The sequence below is a fragment of the Pongo pygmaeus genome, chromosome 3 (genome assembly GCF_028885625.2).
Source record: "Pongo pygmaeus isolate AG05252 chromosome 3, NHGRI_mPonPyg2-v2.0_pri, whole genome shotgun sequence".
NCBI classification, from domain to species: domain Eukaryota; kingdom Metazoa; phylum Chordata; class Mammalia; order Primates; family Hominidae; genus Pongo; species Pongo pygmaeus.
In genome coordinates, this window is record NC_072376.2 from 115,776,293 (window position 1) to 115,796,916 (window position 20,624).

A 20,624-nucleotide genomic window follows, 5' to 3' on the forward strand; every position below is an offset into this window, starting at 1 on the left:
CTAAAGAAGAAGAAATCAAAATTATGTCATATAGATCTGTATTAAAACATAATAAAACAAGCAAAGTAGTTTCTATTTTTGAAAACCATTGACTTGGTAGAATTCTTATTAAGCCTAGTTTAAAATTTTATTAGTCTAAGGATATTGCTTAAAAAAAAAAATCAAACTCTTGACTCTTTACTTCACTCTAACTACCATTTTCTTTTTTTCCTACTTTGTCCTCCTCATTATTTATCCACTCCTTCCTCAACACTTCAGGGACCCATCTCCTGGTTCTTACCTTACCCAGCTGCTGTCCTTACCACTCACTCTGCTTTGCTAGTTTCTCTTCCTGTGCCTGCCTCTTAAGTGTGTTTCTCCAGGTTTCATAGCCACCATTCTTCTCTTGTCTCTTTACTCAGTGCAAGTATCATCTCATCTTATTGGACTCTCTCGGCAACCCTAGGGTTGTAATCACATCTGAAATACACAACCCTAAGGTTGTTGAGAGAATCCAATAAGATGAGATGATACTTGTATCGAGTATCAACCTTACTACATCTTTTTAACAGATGAGTTGGGTGCCCAACAAGTTTGGAGAAGTTGTATAGCCAATTGGTGGCTGAGCCCATTGTCTATTACTTCAGAGCCTATCCATGCAACCATTCCATCACATTGCCTCTTAAGATTACTTGTTGTCCCCAGAATATACTGCATACTGTCATGCCTCTCTGAGTGCCGTCCTTCTGCTTGAAATGGCCAGCCCTTTCCACACCCTGCTCTGCAAAAGCCCCATCATATTTAAATCCTCGACTCCAATAACCTTCAGTTTAATGCTAGTTGCTACCAAGGCCACACCTGGACCTTGTCATTATCTGAAAGTCATAAACCTAGACCTCTTGCTCTTATTGCCGTTGCTATCCTTCCAAATCATTAATTTAGTTAATCCCACTATAGCTATTTAGCTCATCAGGGGCTATTTAGCTTTGTTCCCTTGTTGCACGACTTTTTTTTTTGCCATCTCCCTCTTGGTTCTCACCCTATCATCTCAGATTCCACAGATCACTGTAATCATGTTTGAAATTTGAGGTCAATGTTCTCAAATTATTTGACCCACTCTCTGTCCCTTACATGTACCTCACACGGCACACTCAAATGACACTGTGTTCAAGACCTTTATCAGCCTCCTGAGCACTGCCAGAGCCACACAGCCAGAAGACCGGCTGACAAGACAAACTGGATCTTTAATGTTGCATGGCAATATTCCCTTCCCCCTTGTCAGCTTTCTTTTTCATTACCTACAAAGGCTAGCCTATTTCGAACTCTTAGTATCTCTGTAAACTTATGACTCTACCATCACCTGCCATCTTAGCAGAAAAATTAAACCTATTTCACAAAGAAAGTATAAACCTAAACTCCTAAGAGTACTACCTGCACAGAGGCCTATCCTTTCCTCCGTGTTTGCTGCAATTCAAGAGGTATTTCTCCTATGTTAGTCCAATTCTTTCTACTATATTCAAGATCCCATCCATCTAGGCCACCTCAACACACTATAAGGTGGCTTTCACCCCCATCACTTAACTCAAATTACTTTTGCAAATGAGCTCTGTGTTTCTAAATGCAAATAATTTTTGTCCATCTTTATCTTATTTAACTTCTCAGCAGAATATGACACTGCTGACCACTACCTCCCTGAAATATTCTCTCCCCTTAGCTACCATATTCACTAGGTTTTATTCTTAACTCTAGAGCTAAACCTGGGCTGCTTTATGGATTCTTCTTTCTCTGCCTTACCCAATTGGAGTTTTGTCTTCTGTTACTTTGCCTTCTGTTGCCTTCTCTCAACATGCAACCAGAACAAACTTTAATTTGGATCTGTAGTAGTTAATGCCCAAATTGATATTTATATCTCAAATCTACCTCACACTCACACATTTGCATTTTCAACAGCCTGACATATCAAACAAAAGAAATCCCAAATAAAACACCCACCATTTCCACTGCTCTTTATTCAGTGTTCCTTAACTCAATCAATATTGTTACCAGTTACCCATGAAGCCAAGGAATTGCTTGCAAGTCATTCCGGACACCTCCTTCTCCCTTTCTCTGCCCTCAACATCCAAACAATCACAAAGTCCTGCTAAGTTTACCTTCCAAACATTTCTCCAATTTATCCAATTCACTCCAACTCCAGAGCCACAATCTTTGCAGACCCAAGCAATCTGATGTGCACAGCAGCTACATCTTTCTCAACTATAATTCTGATGTCACACACAAGGCTGTTCTTTGTTGTTAGCAAAACATCACATTCAAATCCCTCAAGGAGGTCTAAAACGCCCCTGCTACTAGAACATCTTAAGTGCAAGGAATGCATGTTTCTTCACAACTCCAAGCTTTTGTACATGTAGGTCTCTTTTGAAACATTCTTCTCTAGGTCTTTCATTGGGCTATTTCCTGCTCACCACTCAACCAATAGTTCTTGATTGTCTTCTGTATACCTCTGTACATAATGCTTATTCACATTAACAATATACATTAGTTGAGAATATGCTGTGTGGAAAGTGCTGTGTTGAGCTAATTCTACCTATTATCTCATTTAATTCTCACACAACACTTATGAGGTGAGTATCAAGCTATTCCACACTGCTACTTCCACAGGAAAAAGCAGCAAAGTGAATTCAAGAAATTGTCCAAGGCCAAGAGTTAGGAAATGACAGATTCAAATCCAGGCAGTCTAGCTCCAGAGGTCATTCTCTTACCCATGACACCCTCACACCCCAAAAAGTCTATTGAATAAATAAATTCCTACTCAATTAAAAACAAACAAAAAATCACACAAAGTCAGAATTTTGTTCACTACGTTGTTTTTATTTTCTTTCACCAGAGTCTACATTGACACAATTATGTTGCTTTATATTCTACACCAGTTTTCCTGAGATTAATATTTGTTTAAGTAGAAAATAACATTTCCACATATTCTAGAAACCTGTGGCTTCCAATCACCCAGTTTCTCTAGAATTTATTAAGCAGAATATTGCAAATAAATTATTTAAATACATTCCAAACTTGTTGAATTAGAATCTCTACAAATAGGAATCAGAAATTGGTATTTTTAATGAATCTCTTAGGTATTATGAAAACACAAAATCTTCTGGGATTCTTGAATATACTGTATCAAAGGATAGAAAGTGCATACTATATAATAAACATAGAAATACCAATTCTATTCTCTGTACATCAAGTTTAAGCTGTCATCTTTTAATTTTACCTTTAATTCCTGTTGTGATGTGAGGGAAGAAGAGGTCACCAGCATCCGTGTTAAGTTTTCAATTTTCTCATTCTGTACTTTCTGAAGCAAATCTTTTTCTTCCAAAAGTTGGGCCAATTGGTCTTTTTCCATTGCCTGAGCCCGCGTCTCTAAAGAAACCTATAGAATGCAATATTGGATTATGTTAATAATAAATGTGGCTAAGTTTTAAAACCTTAAAGTAGCATAAAAGAATGAAATATTAAATTTGTATATGGACTATAAGAATTGTAATTTCACTGAAATAAAATATACTCTAACTGCAGAACACCAAAATGCAGTTACCATAATCAATAATTTCTCAGACTTACAATAAAATACACATTTCTTCTCATGTAACTATTCTATATACCATGTATAAGACAACAATGCTGTTAATATAACTCTATTAATTGCCTAAGAGGATATGAATAGTCAGAAATCATAAAACAAAGACTTGAATTCTGATAGTAAAGATAGAGATGTTCTCATAAGATTACCATTTAATATTTTAGCTCATTTTAAAAAAGATCATTAATGCATGATTTTTTACAACATATGGGACCATGATGGTTAAAACAAACTAAAATGATAAGTAATTATGCTATATTATTAGATTGCTATCTAAGGGTTAGAAGAGGAATTCAGGATAACATGAAAACACAGAAGGTGGTTCTAAGTAACTCTGTAGTTTCTCTTTTTAACCGAATTTATATGTATTTGTGAAAAATTTTAAGAAATGTCTCTACTTGGCCCATTTGATAATCTCAGATTTTGCCCTTTGAAAATAAAAAACAAAATCTAAAATAATTTCAAGAACCAAATCTTACAATTTATAGTAAATTAAACTAAAATTTTTATGAGTGGATTTCTTCTTGTTTAAAAGTGATTAAAAACCTAAGTTGTAGCAACTCAGATATTCAGGAATGAAGAGTCTCTGAGCATTTGGGCAGGTCTCCATTCTAAATTGGTTCTTTCTATTTAATGAAATAAATGATTCATACATACCTCCTCTAATTGTTTTTTAAGATCCATTATTTCTTTTCTATACCTTTTCAGGAGAGCTTCATCAGTTGATACCTCATTAACATAAGGAGTATTCTTCATATATTTAGCAGTACTGGCAAACTGGAAAAAAAATACAAAAGTGCTAAGTGTTCAACACTTAAAAAAATTCAAATTTAATTAATAATATTTAGCTTTCTTATATTCAAGTTTTAAAAAAATCAATACTCTTTCCAGTTGGCTTAATACTTTTGAACAAAGGGAACATTCTATGTCCTTAAAACAATGCTCTGTAACTTATCCTGGGTGATAGTCTTCAGGAGAATAAAAAAGATATATTGAGAGAACTTAAAAACATCAGCTTATTGGAATCTCATTTACCCCTCAAGGTCCAGTGCTAACGCCTCCTCTACTCTGAAGTTTTGCTTCTAGCCAAAAATATCTCTCCTTCCTTTAAACTCTATACTAGTTATTAACCACTTAACTACTAATCAAAGGCAATTATATTGCAAGACAAGTGTTATGTGCCTTGTCACAGAATTCATTAATTCTGTTAAGCCAGGGACTCTAGTTTCTCTTTGCACCTCTGACAGTACCTTGATCTGGTGCTCAACAGCTATTTAAAGCAATGTTTCTCAGAGTATAAGCACCATAAGTAACTTTAGGTGGGTACCCCAAGGTGACCATTAGATAACATTGAATCCGTCATTGAGAAAGCTACCCTACTGATATTTCTCATTTTTCCTTTCCTTTTTTTTTTTTTTGAGACATAGTTTCGCTCTTGTTGCCTAGGCTGGAGTGCAATGGCGTGATATCGGCTCACCGCAACCTCCGCCTCCTGGGTTCAAGTGATTCTCCTGCCTCAGCCTCCCCAGTAGCTGGGATTACAGGCATGCGCTACCACATCTGGCTAATTTTGTATTTTTAGTAGAGACAGGGTTTCTCCATGTTGGTCAGGCTGGTTCCTTTCCTTTTTAAAATAGAAAATGTAGGCCTTAGGCTCAGAGCAAATGAAGGCAACAGTCAACTACCAGGAATTTCAGAATTATTTTGTTATACAGACAGACACACAATTTTTTTTGTTACCTTCTATTTGTGGCAAGTAATAATAGTTTCCCATTGATAGCACTAATATTAAAGTTTCCTTTTACAATAAATCAAGTACAAAAAGTGAGTTATTTTAAAAATATCAAGTCAATTTCAGTAAAATAGTGGTGGATGTGGCAAAAATTGTGAAGGTAAGATACAAATAATCGAAGTCTGGCAAAATTAAATTAAGAAATGCTATTTAGTAGACAACATATCGATTATAACAGGTGAGTTAATTAAAAAAAACTATGCTTAATTTTAGTAGGTAATTTTTTCTTCTTCAAGTTGCTCTTCCCCCATATTAAGTTGAGATAAAAATCAAACTCACCTGGAGAGTAGTAAGGGTTTCATCAAAAGATACTGGAGTAATTGTGCAGATAATACGTGTCTTTGCATTTCCTCCCAAGGAATTCTGGAGAATTCGTGTTAACTTGCTATCTCGATAATTTATGAAACCACTTAGCAAGGAATGAGTTTATGGGAGAAAAAGATTGAGAACGTTTATATAACAAAGTAGTTGGTTTTTAATGCAGAACTCTTAAATCAGCCAGAGTTTCAAAAATTAGTTTACAGGTTATATGAGGCAGATTAAAACTACTAACTAAAAAATATTTAAAATAGAAGGTAAATTCAGTAGATTATAGTCATATGTATAAGTTTTTGAATATATGGAAGAAATCAGTACATTTGAGTGTCATCGAAATGTTGCAATGTTCAACCTAATGAAAAATATAAGAATCAGTAGGTAAGTGCACAACGGGATAAACTTACCCAACTTGTCCATCACTAAGTTTCTTGATCACTTGTCCCAAAATAAATAAGCTTCGATTTATATTACAGCCTTCCTTGAGCCGCACACCTGAATTTATTAAACAAATACGAAAACTAAACTTGACTCCTTTTCTAGATGATAAACTTATTTATCACTAAGTTAATGAGAGAAATTAGAGGGCAGATGCTAGTCTATGCTCTGGTTTAGACATGAGCCCATCTTTCATATCAGTGGTAGAAACAGCTCTCTCCCTATTGGTCCCACTTCAAGTGAATCAGAAAGGTTATTACCTGAGAAAAATAGTAAAAAGAAAAAAATGAAGAGGGAGGGAAGAATGTAGGGAAAAAAAACCTGTTTCCTGAAAGCTTCTCTAGCTCTTCAGTTCAAATCAATTTTTTTCCAACATCTAAATATAGGCAACTATGAACTTACAACCAAATTAGCCTCTAATTTCTTATTTTTAAATTGTTAATATGCTCACACGGTTCAAAAAGTTTAAAAAAAAAAGTACACTTTGAAAAAGCTCCCTTCCACTTTTATCCCCACTCAACCAGTTCTTATACCTCTACCAGGAAACCACTGTTATTAGTTTGTTTTTTCTTTAGAGATTTTTAAACATACAAATTCATATATATTTATTTCCTTCCTTCTTCACTGATATCAATAGTAACAGACCATACATACTATTTTGCACTTCGCTTTTTTTCACTTGGCAACATATCTTGGAAAAATTTCCATATTGGTAAACACTGATCTTTTTCATTCTTTTTTAAAGTATAAAATTCCATTTTACAGCTGCATCAGACTTCATTCACCCACCCCATCCCCTGTTGAAGGACATGTAGGTTTTCAATCTACTGCCTATACAAAAAAATATTGCAAAAATAATTTTGAACAGATGTTATTTCACAGGTGCATTAATTAGCTATTGCTTTAACATTACTACCTAACCAACCAACTAAAACAAGCATTTATTTTTTGTTCACAGGTCTGAGGATGGACTGGTTTGGTGGATGTAGGCTAGGCTCAGTTGAGTGGCTCTACAATAGGCTGCAGAATGAGCTCAAGTCTGTTGAATAAACGTCTAATCTTCCTTGGATGAGCAGCTCTTCTAATGGCAAGAGTGCAGGTGCAAGCTAAACCATTTAAGCATTATGAACTATTCATTTATATCCTTTGCCCAGTTTTTTTTGTTGGTTTCTTTTAAGCTTTTAAGGCATCTGGACTTTGTATCAGTTACAAAAGGGTTTTCCCACTGTAAGTTGACTTCCAATAATTTTTATAGTTTTTTTCATATTGAAGTTTTTGAGCTACTTATAATGCATTCCTTGGTGTATGATATATGGATCTGACTTAATTTTTTTTCCCAAATGGCTATCAATTAATGAATAATCTATCTTTTCTTTACAAATTTGAAGGACCATCTTTATTGTATTCTAACTTCTGTATGTATTTGGGACTCTTGATGGATTTTCTATTCTATTTCACTGGGCTGACAATTCACACAGTTTTAATTACTGTGGCATTATAATATGTTTTACTATCTTATAGTAAGATAGTAAAATCTTAAATTCCACTTTCTGCTTTTTGGAATTTTCCTGGCTACTCTTGTCTGTTTTTATGTTTCCATACAAATTTTAAAATCATCTTACCTAATTTAAACATGAAAATGTACTCTTGATATTTTTATTAGGATTGCGTTAAATCTAGAAATTAACAGAGGCCTGATATCTTTGTGATTTTGAATCTTCTCCATTTAAGTATGCTTCTCCATTTTTTCAAGTATTTGTTTGTGTCCTTCAAGTCTGATTTACAAATTTTCTTAGGCCGGGTGTGGTGGCTCACACCTGTAATCCCAGAACTTTGGGAGGCTGAGGTGCGTGGATCACTTGAGGCCAAGAGTTAGAGACCAGCCTGACCAACATGGCAAAACTCTGTCTCTACTAAAAATACAAAAATTAGCTGGGCGTGATGGTGCATGTCTGTAATCCTAGCTACTTGGGAGGCTGAGGCATGAGAACTGCTTGAGTCCAGGAGGTGGAGGTTGCATTGAGCTGAGATCGTGCCACTGCACTCCAGCCTGGGAGACAGAGTGAGAGTCTGCCTCAGAAAAAAAAAAAAAAAAAAAGGTTTTCTTTATATCAGTCTTGTACAAATCTTTGTTGAGTTTCTTCCTAGGTATCACATCTTTTAGGTTATTATAAATGGAGTCTTTTTGTCTACTAAATATTTTAACTTGTTTTTGTTTATTAATATTTTAACTTTTAAAAATTAATATCTGCATATTAATTTTGTACCCCACTATCTTTCTTAATTTCCTTATTTTGAAAGTTTAAATGGCTTTTATGGAATTCTCATGGGCTTTCCTGCTGTACAATCCCATCAATTGTATAATTTTCATTTTTTAATTGATGCTATTGTAGACTAAAATAAAAAATAAGCAGATACAGATGCTGACTTCTATGTTAAAGACTTTTATCAGAAAATCATAATTAATGATTCATTATTATTAATAATGAATATAATTACTTTATCAGTTTCTAAAAATGCCTTGTAGTACTTTTTAAACCTGTAAAATAGGAAGACATTAAGACTAACATATTTCATGAGTTTTAATTACCTGCAGCTCCTGTTTGAGCAGCTCTTTCGCTGCCTGCAAGATCAACCAAATTCTGTAAGACAGATAAAAATAAATCTTTAGGGCAGATAATTTGAAACAATAAAATTAAAGCTACTGAAAGAACATTTTTAATACATGGTATATCTGAATATTCGATCTGTATCCATGTCTCCCATGCTACTGTTTAGGCATTCCCTTTTTTCTCTGAGTCAAACTGTTCTCTATCTGTTCCTTTCTTTAGATCTTCCATAATGCCACCAGTATAGGCTCTGTTTCCTATACAAGGTCCAAAAACTTACTATGGCAAATATAATTCTTTATACGCTGGCACTTGCACTGCTCCAACTTTGTATCTATCCATCCCTTATTCCTAACTCTAGCTGAACTACTCACTATTCCCCAACACCCCATGTACTTCTACACCTCCAAGCACCAGCTTTTTGCTATTTCCTTTATTCAGTTAGTTCGAATGTTCTATTCTGTCCTTATTCTTTATTCAAGAACCAGGCACAAAGATTATCTCCTCAGCATAGCTTTGCCTACTTTATCCTTCCTCCCCGCCAGATTTCAGATGAACTGCTCCTTGAACTGCATAACCAGAACTCTTTATAAACATGACTTACAGATACAACTTACATTTATAGCACTTATTTTGTTGGACTAGTCATGCATGCTAGCTGTACTATGCTGTAGCAATACCATGACTTTACCGTGGCATCTTTAAGAGCTGGACCTCTCTTTCATTTCACAAATATTATTGAAAAGAAGTGGCTACTTATTATGCTCCAGGAAGTGCATCAGGTGCTAGGGCTACAAATAAATAAGGTCTCTGCTCTCATGGAGCTTACATTCTACATAGAGGAGGAGGCTGGTGAGAAGAGATAAAAAGACAAATAAGAAACATTGTGATAAGTTTAACAGAGATTATTTAAATAGAGCTGGAAAAGGGGCCAGTAGCTTTAGGTTCATGGGACTGGATAGCAGTGGAAGGCTTGTCATTAACCTGCAATCTGAATGACCAGAGAAGAGGAAGCTGGTCCCAAAAACATCAAGGGAAACAGCAGTCTAGACAAAAAGAATAGCCAAAACACTTAGTACCAAAGCAGAATGTGCTCAGTGTATTCAAAAAAAATAGAAAAGGCAGTGTGGCACAGTTGGTGAAGTGAAGACAGGAAAAGATAGAATAAGAGAAGCAGACAGGGGCCAGATTATGCAGGACTTTTTAAGTGAGATCTAAAACTCTGAAATGTTTAAATTCAATGAGAAGCCATTGCAGGGCTTTATGCAAGGGAGTAATAGAACCCTGCCTTGCTAGATTTGGGAAGTTCTCCTGGATAATATCCTGCAGAGTGTTTTCCAACTTTGTTCCATTCTCCCCGTCACTTTCAGGCACAGCAAACAGACGTAGATTTGGTCTTTTCACATAGTCCCATATTTCTTGGAGGTTTGTTCCTTACTTTTTATCAAATTCAGGAAATACAGAGAATGCCACAAAGATACTCCTTGAGAAGAGCAACTCCAAGACACATAATTGTCAGATCCACCAAAGTTGAAATGAAGGAAAAAAGTTAAGGGCAGCCAGAGAGAAAGGTCGGGTTACCCACAAAGGGAAGCCCATCAGACTAACAGCGGATCTCTCGGCAGAAACTCTACAAGCCAGAAGAGAGTGGGGGCCAATATTCAACATTCTTAAAGAAAAGAATTTTCAACCCAGAATTTCATATCCAGCCAAACTAAGTTTCATTAGTGAAGGAGAAATAAAATCCTTTACAGACAAGCAAATGCTGAGAGATTTTGTCACCAGCAGGCCTGCCCTAAAAGAGCTCCTGAAGGAAGCACTAAACATGGAAAGGAACAACCGGTGCCAGCCACTGCAAAAACATGCCAAATTGTAAAGACCATTGAGGCTAGGAAGAAACTGCATCAACTAACGAGCAAAATAACCAGCTAACATCATAATGACAGGATCAAATTCACACATAACAATATTAACCTTAAATGTAAATGGGCTAAATGCTCCAATTAAAAGACACAGACTGGCAAATTGGATAGTCAAGACCCATCACTGTGCTGTATTCAGGAAACCCATCTCATGTGCAGAGACACACATAGGCTCAAAATAAAGGGATGGAGGAAAATCCACCAAGCAAATGGAACACAAAAAAAGGCAGCGGTTGCAATCCTAGTCTCTGATAAAACAGACTTTAAACCAACAAAGATCAAAAGAGACAAAGACCATTACATAATGGTAAAGGGATCAATTCAACAAGAAGAGCTAACTATCCTAAATATATATGCACCCAATACAGGAGCACCCAGATTCATAAAGCAAGTCCTTAGAGACCTACAAAGAGACTTAGACTCCCACACAATAATAATGGGAGACTTTAACACCCCACTGTCAACATTAGACAGATCAATGAGACAGAAAGTTAACAAGGATATCCAGGAATTGAACTCAGCTCTGCACCAAGCAGACCTAATAGACATCTACAGAACTCTCCACCCCAAATCAACAGAATATACATTCTTCTCAGCACCACATCACACTAATTCCAAAACTGACCACACAGTTGGAAGTAAAGCACTCCTCAGCAAATGTAAAAGAACAGAAATTATAACAAACTGTCTCTCAGACCACAGTGCAATCAAACTAGAACTCAGGATTAAGAAACTCACTCAAAACCGCTCAACTGCATGGAAACTGAACAACCTGCTCCTGAATGACTACTGGGTACACAACAAAATGAAGGCAGAAATAAAGATGTTCTTTGAAACCAACGAGAACAAAGACACAACATACCAGAATCTCTGGGACACATTTAAAGCAGTGTGTAGAGGGAAACTTAATAGCACTAAATGCCCACAAGAGAAAGCAGGAAAGATCTAAAATTGACACCCTAACATCACAATTAAAAGAACTACAGAAGCAAGAGCAAACACATTCAAAAGCTAGCAGAAGGCAAGAAATAACTAAGATCAGAGCAGAACTGAAGGAGACAGAGACACAAAAAAACCCTTCAAAAAATCAATGAATCCAGGAGCTGGTTTTTTGAAAAGATCGACAAAATTGATAGACTGCTAGCAAAACTAATAAAGAATAAAAGAGATAAGAATCAAATAGACGCAATAAAAAATGATAAAGGGGATATCACCACCGATCCTACAGAAATACAAACTACCATCAGAGAATACTATAAACACCTCTATGCAAATAAACTAGAAAATCTAGAAGAAATGGATAAATTCCTCGACACATACACCCTCCCAAGACTAAATCAGGAAGCAGTTGAATCTCTGAATAGACCAATAACAGGCTCTGAAATTGAGGCAATCATTATCGTTGTTGGACATTTGGGTTGGTTCCAAGTCTTTGCTATTGTGAATAGTGCCGCAATAAACATACGTGTGCATGTGTCTTTATAGCAGCATGATTTATAGTTCTTTGGGTATAAAGACCAATACCCCTGATGAACATTGATGCAAAAATGCTCAATAAAATACTGGCAAACCGAATCCAGCAGCACATCAAAAAGCTTATCCACCATGATCAAGTGGGCTTCATCTCTGGGATGCAAGGCTGGTTCAACATACAAAAATCAATAAACGTAATCCAGCCTATAAACAGAACCAACGACAAAAACCACATGATTATCTCAATAGACGCAGAAAAGGCCTTTGACAAAATTCAACAATGCTTCATGCTAAAAACTCTCAATAAATTAGGTATTGATGGGACGTATCTGAAAACAATAACAGCTATCTATGACAAACCCACAGCCAATATCACACTGAATGGGCAAAAACTCGAAGCATTCCCTTTGAAAACTGGCACAAGACAAGGATGCCCTTTCTCACCACTCCTATTCAACATAGTATTGGAAGTTCTGGTCAGGGCAATCAGGCAGGTGAAGGAAATAAAGGGTATTCAATTAGGAAAAGAGGAAGTCAAATTGTCCCTGTTTGCAGATGACATCATTGTGTATCTAGAAAACCCCATCGTCTCAGCCCAAAATCTCCTTAGGCTGATAAGCAACTTCAGCAAAGTCTCAGGATACAAAATCAATGTGCAAAAATCACAAGCATTCTTATACACCAATAACAGACAAACGGAGAGCCAAATCATGAGTGAACTCCCATTCACAATTGCTTCAAAGAGAATAAAATACCTAGGAATCCATCTTACAAGGGATGTGAAGGATCTCTTCAAGGAGAACTACAAACCACTGCTCAATGAAATAAAAGAGAATACAAACAAATGGAAGAACATTCCATGCTCATGGGTAGGAAGAATCAATATCGTGAAAATGGCCATACTGCCCAAGGTAATTTATAGATTCAATGCCATCCCCATCAAGCTACCAATGACTTTTCTTCACAGAACTGGAAAAAACTACTTTAAAGTTCATATGGAACCAAAAAAGAGCCCGCATTGCCAAGTCAATCCTAAGCCAAAAGAATAAAGCTGGAGGCATCACGCTACCTGATTTCAAACTATACTACAAGGCTACAGTAACCAAAACAGCATGATACTGGTACCAAAACAGAGACACAGACCAATGGAAAGGAACAGAGCCCTCAGAAATAATGCCACATATCTACAACTATGTGATCTTTGACAAACCTGACAAAAACAAGAAATGGGGAAAGGATTGCCTATTTAATAAATGGTGCTGGGAAAACTGGCTAGCCATATGTAGAAAGCTGAAACTGGATCCCTTCCTTACACCTTATACAAAAATTAATTCAAGATGGATTAAAGACTTAAATGTGAGACCTAAAATCATAAAATCCCTAGAAGAAAACCTAGGTGATACCATTCAGAACATAGGCATGGGCAAGGACTTCATGTCTAAAACACCAAAAGCAATGGCAACAAAAGACAAAATTGACAAATAGGATCTAACTAAACTAAAGAGCTTCTGCACAGCAAAAGAAACTACCATCAGAGTGAACAGGCAACTTACAGAATGGGAGAAAATTTTTGCTATCTACTCATCTGACAAAGGGCTAATATCCAGAATATACAAAGAACTCAAACAAATTTAGAAAAAAAAAAACAAACAACCCCATCAACAAGTGGGCAAAGGATATGAACAGACACTTCTCAAAAGAAGACATTTATGCAGCCAAAAACTACATGAAAAAATGCTCATCATCACTGGCCATCAGAGAAATGCAAATCAAAACCACAATGAGATACCATCTCACAGCAGTTAGAATGGCAATCACTAAAAAGTCAGGGAACAACAGGTGCTGGAGAGGATGTGGAGAAATGGGAACACTTTTACACTGTTGGTGGGACTGTAAACTACTTCAACCATTGTGGAAGACAGTGTGGCGATTCCTCAGGGATCTAGAACTAGAAATACCATTTGACCTAGCCATCCCATTACTGGGTATATACCCAAAGGATTATAAAATCATGCTGCTATAAAGACACATGCACACATATATTTATTGTGGCACTATTCACAATAGCAAAGATTTGGAACCAACCCAAATGTCCAATAATGATAGACTGGATTAAGAAAATGTGGCACATATACACCATGCAATTCTGTGCAGCCATAAAAAATGATGAGTTCATGTCCTTTGTAGGGAAGCTGGAAACCATCATTCTCAGCAAACTATTGCAAGGAGAAAAAACCAAACACCGCATGTTCTCTCACTCACAGGTTGGAACTGAACAATGAGAACACGTGGACACAGGAAGGGGAACATCACACACCTGGGCCTGTTGTGGGGTGGGGGGAAGGGGGGATAGCATTAGGAGATATACCTAATGTAAATGACGAGTTAATGGGTGCAGTATACCAATATGGCACATGTATACATATGTAACAAACCTGCATGTTGTGCACATGTACCCTAAAACTTAAAGTATAATTAAAAAAAAATAAATAAAAATAATAGAAACATAAAACTTGAAAAAAAAAGAGAACCTTGCATAAAGCCCAGCAATGGCTTGCACAATGGATCCACTATGACTACTGGGTGGAGGATGGATTGGGAAGGGGTAAGAGCAGCCACAGGCAGCTCCGTAAGGCAGCTGGGGCAGGAATCTGGGTGAGAGATAATACCAGCTTGGGTTAGGGAGGTGGCAGAGGAGACTGCTTGTAAGAGAAGCAGTGGAGGGATGTCTTGTTTATTTTTTTTTAATCTCAGAGCCCAACATCATGCTCAGAAGACAATAACGACTTGGTAAATATTGTGAGTGATTTGAAAGAAAGTCAAAGCTTTACGTTATTTCTCTCTGTGGAGATTTTTGAGACTAGGCAGGTAAATATGTATTACCAGTTAAGGAGTCTAATTTTTCTTGCACAGTGTCCACTACAGATGACACAGATACATAATAAAAGGGCAAAGTGGTAATGAAGGCAGCATGAGTGAAGGTTAAAGATGAGAACAAGCATTCATATTCAAAGATACTCAGAGGCCCAATCTATGAGGGAGGAGTTCATGTGAAGCAGAAGGAAATAAAGTTAGATTGGTTAAGAGTGGCCAAATCTTGCCCCAGGAAGTGACATACAAAAGCAGTGGTTAGTGTATTAGAAATCCTTATGATGACTTCAGGAAACAAAGACAAGAGTCATGGAGACAAGGTTCCAGGAGACTGACATAGTAATTCAAGAGAGATGAGAAAGTAAATGAGTGTAGCAGCCACGGAAATGTTCAAAGGTAGGATCAATAAGAAATGGGACAAGTGGACAAAGAGAAAGGCAGAAAAAGATGAGTCAAAATTGACTTAGGTTTCCAGCTTAGGCAGCTAGGATAATGCTGGTTTTACTGGAAATAAGGAATATTCACTATGGTAGGAAGAAAATAGTTTCGTTTTAGACATATTAAAGTTTGAGATAATGATGGGACACAATTATAACCATCTTTAGGAAGACATGAATTAGAATTCAGAGACTATAGATAAAATATTTGGCAGTCATCAACATGGAAATGATGACAGAACGTTTGAGAGCAAGAACTTGGGTAAGAAAGGCCACAGAATACCTCCAAGTTTTTTTTTATTATTTTTTTAGGAGGGTAGGGAAAAAGAAGCCAGGGTAGAAAACAGAGGAGGTACAGCTAAGAGAAACTGGATATTATCATCCCACCAAGGCCAGGAGGTAATCAGAAAAGAGTCACCTCTAAAGAGACAGAGATGACTCTTTAGAGACTTCTTTCCAAGAAGATTCTTAGAGTAAGTGGGTAGGCTGGAGGGTTGGAACAGATGGAACACTGATGACAGAGCATCAAGTAACATGAGGAAAATCATCAAGTAGATCACTGAATATGCCAAGAGTATTAAAGCTAAATTATTAAAAGTTAAAATTATGTGAAATATCACAGTCTTGGATGAGAAAACTAAAGAGGTTAGGTTTTGGTTTTTTATTGTTAAATTAAAACAAGATTAAAGTCTACTAAAATAAGTTATACAATTTTATAGCAAAATAGCTAAGGTGAAATTAGAATTGAATATTAAGTAATTAATAATCTAATTTTATAAAATCTGAAAATGAATAAACACATTATAGATTGCTTTTTTCCCTGAAGTTTTCTAATCAAATAATCTTAAATCATATCCCACATCAAGCTAAAGAATTTAGGCCCTAAAGATGCAGAATAAAGCAATATGGTAAAGGATAGAAAAGGAGCAAGAAAGAAACAGCAATAATTTAGTGTGGCAAGAAGGAAGTGAAGGTTTACTAATGTGGAACATAGGAATGTTTGCATAATGCGTATATTCGCTTATTCAGCAAATTTATATTAGACTTAAAATAGGTATAATGTGTTGGGGCTACCAGGATAAATGCAGTATCACTCCTCAATGGATTTACAGTCTAAAATACTATGTTATTAATACAAAATATATTTTCTTATTGTACTTCAGTAAAACCTAAAATAATGTGATTACTTTTTAACCATCCAACCTAGATTTTTGCTGATCACATAACTCTAAATTACATTGGCTGAGATTTTACAAAAAGACCCTCAAATTCTAAGATGATTTAAATTGTTAAATGTGTATAGAAAAAAATTCTACTTCATTAGTGGTTAGAAAAAAACATCAATTCCTATAATCCTATAGCCCTGACATTTAAATTTTAGGAGATGGCAACCATGACATAACAGGAAGAAAGATCCTCTGAATTTTTCCTATGACATTTTAGCTAGGAATTTGATGATACTGACAAGACTAAGCAGACAATTTGTAGATTTCCAGCCACACTTAGTTTAGTTAACAGTTCTTATTAAACCAAACATCCAGCAACTAAATTAAATTTTGTTTTGGCCCATACAGTACATTATTATGGTTCATTAATACTCACCAAATGGGATACCTTAACAGATCCTTCACAATTAGAAGGTTCACCCTTCTCTCTACTTTCCAAAATCTAGATAGAAAAGGCAAGCTGTAGAAAAATTAGTGCATTCTTACTTGGAAAGATCTAATAGATAGATAGAGAGAATTACCTACCATTCTAAAGATGGTATGAGAACGACTGCTTCTTTGATTCATTTTTGTTTCTCCATAATGCCTGCTCTCTGTAAAAATGAGTTATATTTCAGCTGCATATATATTAAAATCCACAGAAACACAATAACTTTTATTTTAACTTAAAAAAGTATGATTTGAAGTCTAAACGCGCTTGATTGAAAAGATAGTTTTTACAAGTGTTCTAAAGAAATACAGCATAAACTCTTACTTTCTCCCTTTGTAATCCATTTCAAAGCCATTTCTGATGTATATACAACTTCTTCTGTGAGATCAGCAACATACACATTCCTCTGAAACAAGTTTAATTATGGAAAGATTAGAGAAATAGAAGTCACAAGTTTGCTTTTCAAAAGAAGGTGCAAACTATTATAGAATTCATTTGTGAAAGTTAAAAGTAGCAAATGGAACCATAATTCTGTAGGAATATAACAAGTAATTCTATGAATACCCACAATTTATTTCATATACCAAAGCACACCAAATTCTAACCTGATACTTCCAACTTGCTATTTTTACAATTAAACCAAAATATTAGAGCTGTCAGTATTTTAAAACTATTCATATTGTTTAAAAGATGAATATAAATACTTCAAAAAAACCCTCACATACTATAGAAATAGGAGACACTTTAAAAACCATAGAAATTAAAGGTAAACATTCAAGAACAATAATCCCAATAAGTAAGTCAATTTTAAAGCTCCCTTAAGTCTGCTACTCACATTGACATCTTCTCGAATAATTAAAGGTTTCATTTTTTGAGTGCCACAGAGTAAATCTGTAATGGTTTCATTGTATATTTCCATGTAAGATACACGTAAGAGAAATTCCCTATCAGGAAACTAGAAGAAAAAAAATTACATAAAAACACCAGGAAGCATCCAATTGTGAAAACCTAATACTAAATGCTCATGTGCTTAAAGAGGTAAAATGTCTGTAAAAGAAACTAAGAAAACCCTTGGTTCTAAAGTTGATAAAATAATAAACATAAAAATATAAAAGCATCGTTACAGAAATAATGAAAAGTGAAGTACCATAAAGCTGGAAGAACACCAACTCTAGGCTCAAACTCTATGCTCAAAATAAAACCCTCTCAAAAGATGTTCTTACTTTAATAAAAATGCTAATTTAAAACCAACTAACTAGGTTGCCTATTCTGGCTTTCTGCTTCCCTTCTTTTTTTACCTACATCTACTTTCTACTGTTCCTTTATAATCACTGATAGTTAAATGGTTAGGTGGAGCTAACCATTCTGATAACATTTTCTTGTTCCTTAATGCCTACTTTTTGTTGAGAGTATTATTGTTGCAGAATTCAAGAGAAAGAATAAAAGAACTTTAAGCTTTATAAAGTAAGTTGTGGAGATAAAAGTGAATCTATGCTATGCCTTTCTTCTTTCCCCATGGATAATCAAACAATAACTGTAAGTCTACTTCCTTTCATCTTTACAAGAGAAATACACTAAGACTGGTACCCAGTTTTTACTAGTTTTACCTGTACATACTAGAAATCCAGTTAAGTTACTTACCTTCTTAATTTTTTGGAAAATGTCATGAATTGCCCTGGGTATAACTCCCAAATGATCTTCTGAACCCATCATGGTATATGTTTTTCCCGAAGCAGTCTGTCCATAGGCAAATATAGTACCTGCAAAAAACAAAACACACATATGCAAAGATTAAAAACAAATCTATAATGGGTAAAACTATGCATGCTTGTTGCACAGATGCCCAAGACTAAAATGTTTCTGCAGCATTGAGTGAATACAAACCATTGTAGCCTTGTATGGCAGAATCGATGATTGGTGCTGCTATTTCTTCATACACATTTTTGGTAGTTTCATTACCATGAAAGACACGATCTAAACAACAACAACAACAACAACACAGAAGTTAAACCAAATGAATCCACTGTGTTTTCATTCCAAATTAGTAATTATTCCCAAAAGTAAAACTGTCAGAATGTAGGATGATCAACTATTTAAGACACAGTATTTTCTTCAACTTTTTGGTTCTCTGAAAATACCCTTCCCTAAGGTAAAATGAGTTCATTTTCACACACAAAAAATACACTACAAGTCAACTTTTCTATGTTCTTTCAAGAGGCAGTAAGGTATAGTGCTTGCACAATGGGGGTCTGGAATCTACCTAGATGCAAATTAGATACCTGTGATTATAACTGTTTTAAATGCCAATTGGTTACCTTACTTAAATACATGATGGATAAACAATTTTGTTTCCAGTGAAGCAGTTTATAGAAGGCTTAGTCTAATCTTTAGTGACAAATCTAATATTATTGATAAGCCTTTTGTACTTTTAATAGCAAAAGGATAACAAGGTAACTTTTGATGCTATTATAAGCTTACCAAAATTGAAGGATTTACTTCCATCAACTTGATAAATGACATTATTGTCAGTTTTCCAGTAAACTTGGGCAGTTTCTCCAAGTGATTCTTCTCTAAAAGAATAAAAACACTGCATTTTAACCAGTCATAAAAGTCATGTCATAGGAGGGATAATTGAAAACATTTCCCCTTCTAAAGAATATTTTGAAAGATAGTAATATAAAAGAACGACAGAAAGTCCATCTTTGAGGATTCAACTCTTAAATGAAGCTTCAGTGATCTTCTGCCGCCTCAAAAGTGTTTTCTTGTGAAGGCTTTCATTCTCACCCTCTCCCCAAGTACTGGTAAACGAAGGGATGGATTCAAAATGCAACTCTGATTATGTCTGTCTTGCTTAAAATTCTTAAAACCTTTTGGAAACTTATGAAATCCTCAGCATGGCACGAGTCCTAGATCATGTCATTTCTCTCTTCCATTTTCCTCTGAATTCCTAGATACATCCTAAGCTCTACCTGAAGGTCTTCCCCAAATGACAGATGTAACCTCTCTGTGCCTGGAATACTCTGACTTTCCTTTCCATTAAGTAACATAGGGATTATTTCACTCATGAAAAGCGTCAAGACTTTCCTGACACCAGTTCACCCCACGGGAAGATGTCATCTCTCTGATGGGCTAATGACTCCTCTAGCAAACATTCTCCACCTGCCCATCATAACACTTGTCAAAAGGTATCCTAATGGTTTCTTTATGTAGCCGTTTAAGGCATTAGATAATGAGCTCCTCAAAAATAGGAAATTCCTGATCTTGGTATTTGCATTTATTAAACCCCGTGTTCAATAAAAATTTCTCACACACATAAAGTGTTAGCATTTCGGTTCGAGGGCCAGAAGCTAGCGAAGCAAACCGATTTCATTTATTCCTGTTCCTGCTTTTTCTCCATAGCATTTATTACCTACATATCACCACTTAACATCCTACATTTTCAACTTTACTTTCTGTCTCGTCCCATTAGAATGGAAGAGCCACTGGGCAATGACG

At 35.6% G+C, this 20,624-nt stretch overlaps 1 protein-coding gene across 11 annotated transcripts in view; it reads right to left on the reverse strand.

Annotated features, from left to right (window-relative positions):
• The window catches only part of CENPE (centromere protein E), a 98,078-nt gene that overhangs the window by 76,793 nt on the left and 661 nt on the right, over window positions 1–20,624 (reverse strand). For all 11 annotated transcript variants that reach the window (XM_054485226.2, XM_054485231.2, XM_063663949.1 and 8 more), the window contains exons 2-13: window positions 19,608–19,699; window positions 19,014–19,103; window positions 18,771–18,889; window positions 17,965–18,084; window positions 17,454–17,535; window positions 17,225–17,292; window positions 17,076–17,141; window positions 8,752–8,803; window positions 6,131–6,218; window positions 5,688–5,817; window positions 4,274–4,393; window positions 3,248–3,406 (exon numbers count right to left, since the gene is read on the reverse strand). In XM_054485226.2, coding sequence (XP_054341201.1) covers window positions 3,248–3,406; window positions 4,274–4,393; window positions 5,688–5,817; window positions 6,131–6,218; window positions 8,752–8,803; window positions 17,076–17,141; window positions 17,225–17,292; window positions 17,454–17,535; window positions 17,965–18,084; window positions 18,771–18,889; window positions 19,014–19,103; window positions 19,608–19,699 — 1,186 coding nt within the window. The remainder of the gene's footprint in view (window positions 1–3,247; window positions 3,407–4,273; window positions 4,394–5,687; window positions 5,818–6,130; window positions 6,219–8,751; window positions 8,804–17,075; window positions 17,142–17,224; window positions 17,293–17,453; window positions 17,536–17,964; window positions 18,085–18,770; window positions 18,890–19,013; window positions 19,104–19,607; window positions 19,700–20,624) is intronic.